This window comes from Hippocampus bargibanti, linkage group LG06, assembly GCF_051943395.1.
Source record: "Hippocampus bargibanti isolate YZ-2025 linkage group LG06, ASM5194339v1, whole genome shotgun sequence".
NCBI lineage: Eukaryota > Metazoa > Chordata > Actinopteri > Syngnathiformes > Syngnathidae > Hippocampus > Hippocampus bargibanti.
The window spans coordinates 8,262,501-8,275,146 of record NC_142739.1 but is presented as its reverse complement, the minus strand read 5'-3'; the positions used below and the strand labels follow the sequence as shown (position 1 = coordinate 8,275,146).

The 12,646-nt window shown below is 40.3% G+C and overlaps 1 protein-coding gene across 1 annotated transcript; it reads left to right on the top strand.

Annotated features, from left to right (window-relative positions):
* The first annotated feature begins 162 nt into the window (after nucleotides 1-162).
* Nucleotides 163-6,046, top strand: LOC148896315 (ras-related protein Rab-5A). The gene is made up of 6 exons (XM_088999645.1): nucleotides 163-350; nucleotides 1,572-1,770; nucleotides 2,908-3,059; nucleotides 3,403-3,525; nucleotides 3,691-3,784; nucleotides 5,107-6,046. The coding sequence occupies exons 2-6, from the start codon at nucleotides 1,605-1,607 to the stop codon at nucleotides 5,220-5,222; spliced, it is 651 nt and encodes a 216-aa protein (XP_088855771.1). The 5' UTR covers nucleotides 163-350; nucleotides 1,572-1,604; the 3' UTR covers nucleotides 5,223-6,046.
* The last annotated feature ends 6,600 nt before the right edge of the window (nucleotides 6,047-12,646 follow it).

The window sequence follows — 12,646 nt, the reverse complement described above, 5'->3', positions numbered from 1 at the left end:
ATATTGAATGGAGACATCGCCATTTTGTGTTCATTTCTCAGGCATGTTTGTGTTTTCAGACGCGTCAAATAAAATATCAGCAAAGAATAAGAATGGAGTATCGCGTTTGATTGGTGGGGCTCGGTGAGACGTAGGAGGATTGCCAGGCGCAGTCATACGATCTGTCATCATCGCTCGTACAAAGCCGACAGGGAAGTTGAGATAAGTGGCGGAGCCTGCTGGAGCAAAAAAATAATTTGAAAAAAATTCTAATGTTTCACTAATTCTGCCAGACATCAAAGTGCGTAGTTTTGTTTTTGGGTGTGGGACTCAGTCAGCAGCATTAGACAGCAGCGTCGTCTCTTGGCTGGGTGAGTAAAGAAGCCCAAAATGAGGCAGCGAGCTGATGGCTAACCAGAGGGGGACTCCACCCGACGCGGCCGCGGCTAAAAACACGTCCTACTCCGAGCGGAGCGCCTCCTTTGCGGGATAGCTTGCTAGCCTTAGCCTGCCTTTGACGACGACGCTGTAGTGGGGTCGAGCAAGCTAAACCGCTAACGTAGTGACTCAGCCATGTTCGACTGGTTGTGTTGCGCTATTTGATGTGTTGCGATTATCAACATGGACGCCTGTGAAGCATTTTGATCACATTTGTTTGACCCATAAGACAGCGAACGTTGTGACGTTAGCCAGCTGTTTGCCATTGACGGCTAACGTGATAGCTGTCATTAGCCGTACACACCCAAATTGAGCGCACATACCATCAGTGTTTGCCAAAGCGACACTTTAACACGCAAATGTACACACACGCTCCGCGACACCAGGCGCCGTCAAGTTGACATTGTCACCAGTTATAAATCGCCTCTGGTTACGACGTTACGAACTTAGAAGATAGCCGCTCTGCTAACGTTAGCTAGTATTGTGCTAATTCACGCTAAACAACACCAACCGAACAAGTTGCTTAATTCAACTTGTTCTCGTTCCACGGAGGCGACAACAGTTCGCAGTCAACTGTGCTAAATGAATCACATGGTCTGTTTATCTGCGAATGTAATTTTATGTTACTTAGGCAAAACTGCCAAAGAAACTGCCTCTGTCCTAAATTTTCCCACATTGTTTTCCAGAAATCTGTTTTATGGCCATTGCACCACACCTGTGACCGAAAAATGACGACGTCAGTATCTCAATGTTGAGATTAGGTCGTACCATGAACATTGTCATAGTTGCTGCAACTGCTTGTTGAATTTGTCAAAGCAACCAGTGTTTGTCGTGTGACATTGGGAATGCCAAACCATTCCGATGACTCAGTTGATGTGAACGGTCATTTCATTCAAGTCTCTTGAGGTGGGAGGTGAGACTCCTCACAGTGAAAATACGATAGCTGGTTTAGTCCATGTATACTGAGTAGCCACAACAGTGTTGCATGTACCTTGCGTGTCTGCTGGTGAGAGTTATCAGCAAGTTTGCCAAATTTGCAGTGTTCCATATCTTAGGACAACTCCAGAGTTTTCTCACTTGTGGCTTAACTTGCATAGAGCAGGAGTTTTCAACATTCAATTGTTGAGGTGACATTTGCCCATGTCTTTTCCCAGCATCCACAACAGGAAGTGTCCGGCGAAAGCGACATGGCAAGCAGAGGGGGAGCTACCCGACCCAATGGGCCCAATGCCGGCAACAAAATTTGCCAGTTCAAACTCGTGCTACTGGGAGAGTCGGCGGTAGGGAAGTCGAGTCTGGTGCTCCGCTTCGTCAAGGGACAGTTCCATGAATTCCAGGAGAGCACAATTGGAGGTTTGGGTTTTTCTTGTCTCGCCTGTCATCAGCAAACAAACAAACAGAATCATCATATGTTAGCTCATTATTGTGCTTGTGTTGCGCCCCTCAAACGTCTGAAGATGCCAGACGGTGGCGCCACAGCCCCGTCTAATCAGGAAGTCATGTTTTTGTCAATCAATTATGGTCCAAGTCTTGATTGAAAAACATAGACATTTGTGTTTTAGGGATAAACTGAGTTTTGCCTAGGTCGTTACTGAAAATGACAAAGCGTCTGTGTTGAAGGCACATGTGCACTTCCATGTGAAAAAAAATACAAAACTAGGAATATATTATCTGAAAACTAGTAATTTGTAACATAAAATTTATAAGAGAACAACATACAGGAGCTGCTATGAAGGTAGCCAGTCTCACGGCACAATCTAGAAGTTGAAAGAACAAAATAATACAACACAGACGACACAGACAGTCATTCAAGCTTAACCACTTTTCTGCAACGTTTTGCTTGTAAGCATGTGTAGACGAAAGTGGAGAGTATCAATGTGTCCTTTCATCAGTGATGTCATGCTGAAAATGTGCACACATCTGCTACAAAGTTTTGAAAGCAAACATCGGATTGGATCAACCTTTATTAGTCTTGCAGTGGAGATATTTACATTTCATAGCATCAAAGTTATGAAAGGAAAGGAAGAAGTACAAAAACAAAACACAGGAGCTGCTGCAAAGCATCTGGATGTTGAAAGCAAACATGGAAGCTGTAGCGTCCATTGATGGAAAAAAAAAAACAATAGATTTGCTTACATCAGGAAATATAAATCTGCTTCATTTCCAAGCTGCAACTTCCAGGCGCGAAAACAAACCAAAAAAAAGTTGTCCAGCAATGACAGTCAAATGACACCGACATTCTTCCCAAACAAAAACAGTGCTGCTGAGAAAACGCAACCACCACGCACAGTCTTGTCCTTGATAAATGTCGTGGAAAAAAAAACACTGAAAAACAATCCACATTGGTTCCACATGACACAACAACAAAGTGACAAAACAGAACACAAAAACATCAACAACAACAAAAAAAGCAAGGCTCAATAGAGCACTGATTGTTATAACCCTAAAAATGGCTGACGTTAACACAACCCCATATTGCGCTCCCCACAGCTGCTTTCCTGACTCAAACAGTCTGCTTGGACGACACGACGGTCAAGTTTGAAATCTGGGACACGGCTGGTCAAGAACGCTACCACAGTCTGGCGCCCATGTACTACAGAGGTGCCCAGGCCGCCATTGTGGTCTATGATATCACCAATGAGGTAGATCATTCCATTTTCTATCGCGTGGGGGGGGGGGGGCATTTTATTAGGATCACAGGTAAAATGGAACCAAAGATAAACGTTTGGCCAAAGAAGTCGGTGACTACTCTATCACCTCTAAGAATAGTTTTGATTTACAAGATTGAATCTGTCACCATTTTAAAATACATATTTTCCACCCCGCGGCTGGTGAAATGTGGTACAACCTAAAATGGTTGTTAACTAGTAGTAGCGCTTATTTATATACAGTAGTTATGACTCATGTCCTCTTAAAAAATGAACAAAAGGAGTTTTCAGGCTTATGTGATCGGGATGACAACATTATTGTTGCCGCCCCACGTAGGAGTCGTTTGTGCGAGCAAAGAATTGGGTGAAGGAGCTCCAGAGGCAAGCCAGTCCCAACATCGTCATCGCGCTTGCCGGCAACAAAGCCGACCTGGCCAGCAAGCGAGCGCTCGACTTCCAGGTGCGTGACCATTTACCATACCCGTTTGTTCAGCTGTTTGTTTAATGTGACACAATGAAGTTTGGCTTAGCCATTTGAGTTTTGAAAATAGTCCTTGAACGCAACAACGCTTTAGGAACATGCACGATCATGACGCTGACATCATGGACTGTATTTTGTGTTCAGGACGCACAGTCGTACGCCGACGACAACAGCCTGCTCTTTATGGAGACGTCGGCAAAGACCTCCATGAACGTCAACGAGATCTTCATGGCCATTGGTGAGCATCACCTCCAGAAACGTGTTATAATCAACATACTGTAAAAACACCATTTAGAAATGGTGAAAATAGCTCAAATGAAGATCTGTGGCAGCATTATTTTATGTATAAATTCATTCCTGGGTGTGTGCACGTCGCCCCTTGTAATTTTCACTTGCTACTTTTTATCATCAAAACTGAGTTGGGTCCAGAGGTGGCAAAAGTCTCATGTGTATGAACGTAGACGTACAGATACTTGTTGAAAACAACGTAAAAAGTACTTATTCATCTGCTTCATTAAAAAAAGGCTGGATTGTAAGTCAAGAGCTCTGGACTTTACTCGTCTCTTTTTTTTACATTCATTAATTTAGTTCTTCTAACACATCTGGTTCTTTAGCTTCATTCAAATGAAAAATAGCTTCTGTTACCTATTGAACCCAAATGGGGCAGCAACACACGGAGACAGGCAATTGAACCAGACTCGGTCTTATATTGTCTTTGATAAATGACTAGCATTAGTGATGAACTGACGAGAGATGAGTTGAAACATCTCTTATACTGCCCGTAGTGGGCCAAAGGCGGGCGGGCACACAGAAAGTAACAGTCAGTCCAGTGGCCATTCCACTGATGTGGTGTGATGGAGGCTGTTTAACTCATTCACTGACAGACGATGTGCAAAATTGTGTCCACTCCAATGCCATGGTTTTTGTCATTTTTACTCAAAATGCAGGACCCACAGAATATTGAGTTTTAGAACTACATAAACGGCCAATACAGCGTTAGAAACTTTAGACTCTCTTCTTTTATCAGAAAAAAAGAATTAATTCCCAAATTATATCAGTCTAGGGTTATATGAGCTTCAAATGAGGGTGGCTGTCCAAAATACAATGTAATACATCCATATATTGGTTTATAGAGCTTATAAAGTTGAAGCTGGAACAAAGCGGTAACATGGAGCGCTTTATCGGCACCCACGCATGAACAAAAAACACATTCGGGAATGGCGCTCTCCGTCATATTTTCAATTCCCGAATAAATTTGTGAATGGTGGTGAATGTGTTAATCACTCTCTGTCATGACATTTATTTTCTACATGATGGCGCAGTGGAACAAATGAGACCTCATGAGGCAAACCATTTGGATGGAAAGCCTCGTTGCTTCATTATGCCTCATTTTGCCATCATTATTGGAATTGCTCAAATCAAGATCTGTGGCAGCAGTTTTTACTGCGAATTGCATTTTTTCATACAAAAATTGCATTACGTAAAAACGTGCAAGAAGATTTTGCATTCAAATCCTGAGGAAACTTTTTTTGATGACGCTGTGTGCTTATATCATTGTAGCTAAGAAGCTCCCGAAAAATGAGCCCCAGGCAACCAGCGCCAGCGGCGGGCGAAACCGGGGAGTAGACCTGACAGAGTCGGCCCAACCCAGCAGCCGCACCTGTTGCAGTAACTAGGAGGGCCACCTTCATCTTGGTTTTAGCCCCTCCACCGCAAAACACGAACACACACACACACACACACACACACACTTTGTTCCTCACCACCCCAGTCCAAAATAGCGAAAGACTTTGTATAGCTGCATTTCTAAAATCTGTTTTTTTTTTGTCATTGTTCCTTTACTTTTTCTTTTGAAACACTTTTCTTTTTAAACAAGTATACATCAGTATAATGGTTGCATGTTATCACGACTACGCCTGAAGTAAACTAACTCACCAACACAAACGCTCCCCGCCCACAAAAAAAATGCTCTCATCCTGACATGTTTCACGCCCCCTTGCATTTCTCCCCAGTTCCAACAGGAGGGATTTTTTTTCCTTTTTTTTTGCTTCCTGGAGGATTCATGGATCATCTGACCCCCACCCCCCCCCACACCTAAGTCAACACCGCACATGTAGAAATGGCCACGCAACGAAAGAGATTTTGAACAATTGTACAGTTGATTTTGCTTTTTAAAATTTTTTTGTATTCATTCTCTTCTTGTCTCCAACTGGTAAAGCTGTGGTGTTTTTTTTTTAATAATTCTAATTAGCTCTGTGTAGTGTTATTAACAAAACAAAAACAAACAAAAAAATCAACTCTGTTGTCACGTTGGAAAGGAACTTTTAAAATTGCATTGCACACAGTGTGGATCATCATCATGTCTTCATTTTATACGAGCGAGTGCTTGTGACCCCCGCTAACGGCTCGATGGGTTTTAACCACGCGACGGGCCTGATCGGTTTTTGAGTGTCTGAATACAACTTAATAAATTCAATAAAGATTGACTCTCTTGTACGTACGCTGATCTCTTGCTGGATCAATGGTTGTGCTTGAATCAAATCGTCGTAATCACGTCATGAAACATTTGTATGAAAAATAATCACAACCCATTTATATAAAAAAATATTTTTAACTATCATTAAGTGACTCACACAAAAGAAGCGATGCCTTGTTTGAGAAAATATCGTCTTGGGCAATCTTTACCTTAATTTTTAGGTGCCCGACTGCAGCTGTTCCCCATCATCCACACGAGGGGGCAGTAGTGCACCGCTAGTCACAACGTCTCCATGCTTTAAAATCAGGGTTGAAATGTAATTTTAAATCATTCAAAAGTACAAATTGCATCAGTTAAGAAATATTAAAGGTTTGTCAGTTTGCATTTGGCATGTTATGACCCTTCTTTTTTTAATATATGACAGGCTTTGATCTCGTCGTAAACATGCTAACGGTGTCCTGACTGATAGTATGTTTGGTGCTCCCTGGAGGATGGCTAAACTTTTAAGACGTGCTTTCTGTATTTTTTTTACACAATTACAAAGTTGCCAGGCACCCAATGAACTTATTTATGGTGTCCACTTATCTATCGTGTATTTTTCACTTCCACATTACGTTGTTAAATATTTCAAAAAAGTGTTTAAAAATAAATACATCTGAGCCTGTCTATAGCTGTTGCATCATGTGCGAGCCCAGGGGTCGGGAAACTTTTTGACTAAGAGCCATAAAAGTAAAATACTGTATTTACAAATGTTTTTCAGTGAGAGCCACGCACACGCGATTTCAACAGAATGTCAGAATGTTATTTAAAATAACTGTGATAATACTCACCAGTAATATGAATAGTTTTCCGTCCTTCATAATTGGTAAAACAAAAAATCCAGCCAAACGATCGGAATGAAAGTCAACTCGCCGACTCCATATGCTAAGTTACTGCTAGCTAGCCTGCACACTTCTCATTAGCTTGCACACTTGCTTTCTGCTGTCTCTCTCAGGATATTGATGCTAACGTTAACATGGGGGTGGTCAAAGTGCCACTGATATTCAATGTTTCATTCATGGTATTGTTTCATTGCAAATTAGAATCATGGCAGAACTTTATCTCTCCACAAAGGCGAATCCTTCTGTCCATTCAACGTCAAGTATACGATACTCCTCATTTTTTTTCCCTTATCAGGGTTATTTAAAAGGGTTTACCTGTTTCGACATCAACGGCCATAAATCGGCATCCTTCAATCAAAATTGCGCTTTCCGCCAGCTACCGCCCAAACAAGAAATGAACAGCGAAAAGGCGAGAATATGTACGTATTAACTTTTATCGCGAGCCAGATGCAATCATAAAAAAAGCCATATATGGCTCGCGAGCCATAGGTTTCCGACACTTGTGGTAGCCAAAAGTTAGCATTTTGTAAATATGATATAGGCTCAGAATTTCTATTTATCGCTGCTTTTCTCCTTCTGTATGTTGACTTAGTCCAACAATGAGGCACTCTACAGTGGCCACATCGGTGGAATATCTGTATTGTCCCTGATCTATATCGATCAGGGATCGTCAGCTCGCTAAGTGCATGTTACAATTGCGCCAGATAACTGCTGAAAGGCATGTTTTGTTTGTTTGTTTTTGTGGTGATCTCTTCACTTTGGCAATTTAATTTATAGTGAATGTAATTTTGTTCCTCATTTTATTTATTCCTTTGTGGAAATAATCTACTAACTCTGTGTCCGATTAATAACAAATGTAGCGCCAAATTTTCCACAGTACTGTACTATATTTCCATCCTGGGACAAAGCGCATAGCGTTCACCAGCGTCAAAGTCAAATGGTTCGTCTCACCTGTCTGAACCGCTAATGAATAATTCCATAATGCTTGGAGCCGTCAATCATCCGAGAGGCGTGATTAAGTAGAGGTGACCCGCAAAAGCTAATGAAGCCCGTAGAAGAGCTGTAGCAACTATTATAATAATGGGATTGTTCACTTTTGAGTGGCACTTGATGTTGTCGTTCAATGCCATGGAAAGGTTTCAATCTTTTTTTCTTTATGAAATCTCCAATTGCTGTATTATTGCACTCGATAAGTACAAATGTTAAAGTATCGTAGATTGTATGTTAAAACGAAGTTAAGACGATCGTATGATTATGATTATAATTATTTTTTTTCATAATAGTAACTTTGGTTGAACTCTCACTTATATATGGGACCGCTATAAATAAAACTATGACAAGAAAAACAAAACGGAAAAAAAGGGTTTTACTGTAGTTGTATCATATACTTGAGATGCTATTTAGCATTAGCGTTAAGCTAACAAACAGGATTTATTATTATTTTTTTGAATACACAATGTTAAGTTATATTTTTTCATGTTTATTTTGACCGTAAATATCAACTGGAGGAGGCCAGAAAAGAACTTCAGGCCTCTTTATTCATTAATTGTTAACTAATTCAAGGTCATTCCCAAATTTATTCTGGAATTGAAAAGCATGACGTGGAGCGCCATTTCCAAATTTGTTGGGGTTTTGGTTTTTCTTGAAAGGGGATGAGAATCAAGTTGTTTGGATATTTAATTTGTGAAAATTAAATATCTACAGTCAGACCTCTGTCGATGTTTTCCCCCTCCCACGAGGGGGCAGCATTTGCCTTTTGTACATCCGCCCCCATTTCCATTGCAGATAACATTGGAGCCAAATAAAATCAACATAAACTTTCTATTTCTGATGGAGTTGTCTTACGCTGCATTGATTGTTGATGTAGTCCTAAATCTCAACATTCTGTGGGTCCTGCAATTTGAGTGACAATGACAAAAACCCTGGCACTGGAGTGGACACATTTTTGCACATCATCTGGCGGCGAATGTGTTAAATATTTGCCAAACTACTGGTTTTTGTGATTTGAGTAGAGTCACCACCACTTGGAGCTTTTTTGGCGGGTCAAAAGCTTATCATGAATATGAGGAAATGCCACAATGATAATTGTAAACAGTTGCTGTCTACTATAGGGTGTCCAATGATATATTTATTATAGGGATCTGTCCATCTTATCCCTAAATATCATTCAGTCGTTTTCATCAGTGAGATGCAAGTTCACTTGGACAGAGAAGATTGTTTGCTAAACGTTTATCGTATCGTGGATTTCCGTTGTAAATGGTTCTCCCACTGCCACTGTGATATGATTGACTGATATGTAATGCTAATGTTTGAACCAATATGCCATTTGTGGGGGGGGGGGGTGATGATTTTGGAAGAACAAACATTTGGCCTGACTGCAGCGATTTATATTAACACAGCTAAAAAGGTTGAAAAAGAAAGAAAATGTCAAAAATCCCCGAGCTACGTAACAAGAATGGGTGTCTCAGTAAACATCAAGCGAGATTAATAAATTAATAAATAAAAAGTGGCAAGCTATGATAAGTGCACCCGGCTGTGCTGTCCGCATTGATGACTCTCAAATTAATTTGATTCATTTTAAAAGCCCAGACGCGAGCACACACCGCTTCACAAAATCAAGCCTGACCACTTTTCGTGCAGACCTCAAAGAACATTTCGCAGACAGAGAGCATTTGCTCTCATCGGAGATACGAAAACGACACGAAAATGTTCTTCGCGTCTCTTTACGTTACTGCTTTTTGAGTTCGGCGCTAAAAAAAACTAAACCAACAACAGTACAATTATGGTGATGACGTACATGTTGGAGAACCTTGCAGATGTTTCCTTTCTCTTGTGGTTATCAGTCGCCCTACTTTTTCATCAATAGACTCTGCTGATGCCTTTTACGCCAGCAGGCTAGAAAAGTACCTATCTAATGTCTACCTCAAAGCGTGATTCATTTTATAACCTCGAAAACCGTCTTACGGATATGCAATTAATGCATTCCAGCTTGCAAAAAATTCCAGTTAACATATTTCATCCAGGATCTAATTTTGTAAGTACAGGTAATGTAGCACTATATGAAAATCTCATTTGCTTGGAGGGTTACATGCGTTTTCTTTTCATCCATTAAGATTACAGTTGTGTTTTTTTTAATACTGACACAAATAAATACATTTATTTAGCCATATTAAACAGTGGTCAAGATAACTATTAAAATAGTAAGTTTAACCAGGATAAATATTGCTTTGCTTTCAGTAGATAGATAAAAGAACAAAAAAAGTAGTGTAGTTGCTGGCTGGAGACGTGTGTTACAGGTACAAGGAGATAAGCAAGGATGGCGGTTAAAGGGTGGGGGGCGGCTGGTCCTCACATACTAAGGAGGTGTAAGGTCTAATGTTTGCTTGGCAGGCGCAACTTAACCCCCCTCCACCGTCTGAGAGGTCAGAGGAACCAATCTGAGGACGACACCGCAGACGGGATCCAATGAAAAGTTGATTTCTTAGTTTGAGCCAAATTTGAATATTCACGTGCATGGTACCCTTTAAATCTGAGCTCCTAAGTTTGGGTGTTGTCTTTTGTCTCTCTTACTGATTTTGAGGACACAAAAATATTTCTATATAACAGAGCTGAGACCCAGAATTTGGTATTAGATCAAATTGTTTGGAATAAATTCTATGTGAATTCATTTTTTGGTTATCTCTCTCACAACCAAAGTGCCAATTGTTAGGTTTAGGTTACAATGCCATCGCAATAAGGTCATTATTTAATCACTTTTATAAACACTAAATGTTAAAGGTTAATGTCAGGGTTCGGGAACCTTTTTGACGAAGAGAGCCATAAAAGTAAAATATGTACAGTGAGACCTCAACTTACAAACGTCAAATTTATGAAAATTAAACCTTATAATAAGCACTATTTTCATAATACACACCCACCACGGCTGGCGGAGTGATCTTCGGAGGAAGCACACGACCGAACAGCACCAGAGGTTAAGTTACCAACAGTCCTTATGGAAGGTGACTCTCCTTCCATAAGCCATCAACGACCATCAAAAAGGTAAATAAAACTATCTTACAGCACAGTTTATTTCTTTAATTACAGTCCTCGTGTAATGCACCTCTCTTTCCAAATAGCAATTCCGTTTGACCTTCGACCTCCAATGCCATTCCATCAAGCCATCAATGACCATCACAAATGTAAATAAAGTGACTTTATGATACAATGCAGTGTATTTCTTTCATTACAATACAATTGCACACTTATTATACATAGAATAAGGTATGTTGTGCGTAGTTTTAAGGCTTATTTAGTTGAAAAGTATATTTTATGGAAACCCGGGAACGGATTATTCCCATTTTAATGGTTTCATATGGGAATTTTTTTTTTAGATACACACTTTTCGCCTTACACACTCTGTCTGGGAACCAATTAAGTTCGTAAGTTGAGGTCTCACTGTATTTTATGGAAACCCGGGAACGGATTATTCCCATTTTAATGGTTTCCTATGGGATTTTTTTTTTTGGCGATACACACTTTTCGCCTTACACACTCTGCCTGGGAACCAATTAAGTTCGTAAGTTGAGGTCTCACTGTATTTAGAAATGTTTTTCAGTGAGAGCCACACACACACGCACACACTTTTCAACAAAATGTATTATTTCAAATAACATTGTGATAGTGCACATTTCACCATGATGTCCCTGATCCACTGGTGGAAAGACGCTTTGATCCTCTCCTCTTTCATCCAGAACTGCTTCATGTCATCACAAAGAGGGTACAGCAAGTCCTGAAGAATGAATGTCTCTCTGTGTCTTTGTTTTGTCATATTGTCTCTATGCTGTCATATTAATTGTTATTTCGATTTTTTTGTTCTTTTGACTTCAAGACGGCGCCGCGAGAGTGGCTGCCTTTCCAGCAGCTCATGTATTTTGTACTTTCATTCCTTTCATCACTTTGCTGCTGTGAAAAGTAAATTTCTCCACTGTGAGACGAATAAAGGCATATCAAATCCAATCCAATCCAATAGTACTCACCATTAACATGAATGGGTTTCCGTTCCTCATGATTGGTAAAAATCCAGCCAAACGATCTGAATGAAAGTCAACTTACCGGGTCCATACGCAAAGTTACTGCTAGCTAGCCTGCACACAACTCATTAGCTTCCACACTTGCTTTCTACTGTCTCTCGCAGAAGTATGATGCTAACGTTAGCATGGGGCTTGTCAACGTGCCACTGACATTCGACTGTTTCATCGATGGTATTGTTTCATTGCAAATTAGAATCAGAACATTTTCTCTCCACAAAGGCGAAACATTCAGTACATTCAACCTGAAGTGTACGATACTCGTCATTTTTTTCACTTGTCGGGCTTATTTAAAAGGGGTATTGACCTGTTTCAATATGAACAGCCAGTATCATCCAATGAATATTGCGCTTTCCGCCAACAGTATTTAATTTTATCGGCGAGCCAGATCCAATCATCAAAAGAGCCATATATGGCTCGCGAGCCATAGGTTCCAGACCCATGGTTAATGCAAATATTAGTAATATTTAACCCAACACACAACATGAAACATCTCCTGATTTTATGTTTACCAAACATAAAACTAGGAGATGTTACTAAAATGACTAAACGTAAAACTAGGCTCTTGTTTAGTTTAACAGTAAAATTATGAAGATACGTGGATTTCAACCTCAGCTAGCTAGGATACATTTTACCCAATAGCCCTAAAACTCAAAAAGTTTATATCAACACGACAG

Bases quoted from the DNA above. Each gene is read 5' to 3' on its own strand.
- LOC148896315 (XM_088999645.1), top strand. From the start codon at position 1,605: ATGGCAAGCAGAGGGGGAGCTACCCGACCCAATGGGCCCAATGCCGGC. The intron at 3,060-3,402 runs GTAGATCATTCC...CGCCCCACGTAG, and splicing joins TCTATGATATCACCAATGAG to GAGTCGTTTGTGCGAGCAAA. The intron at 3,526-3,690 runs GTGCGTGACCAT...TTTTGTGTTCAG, and splicing joins AGCGAGCGCTCGACTTCCAG to GACGCACAGTCGTACGCCGA.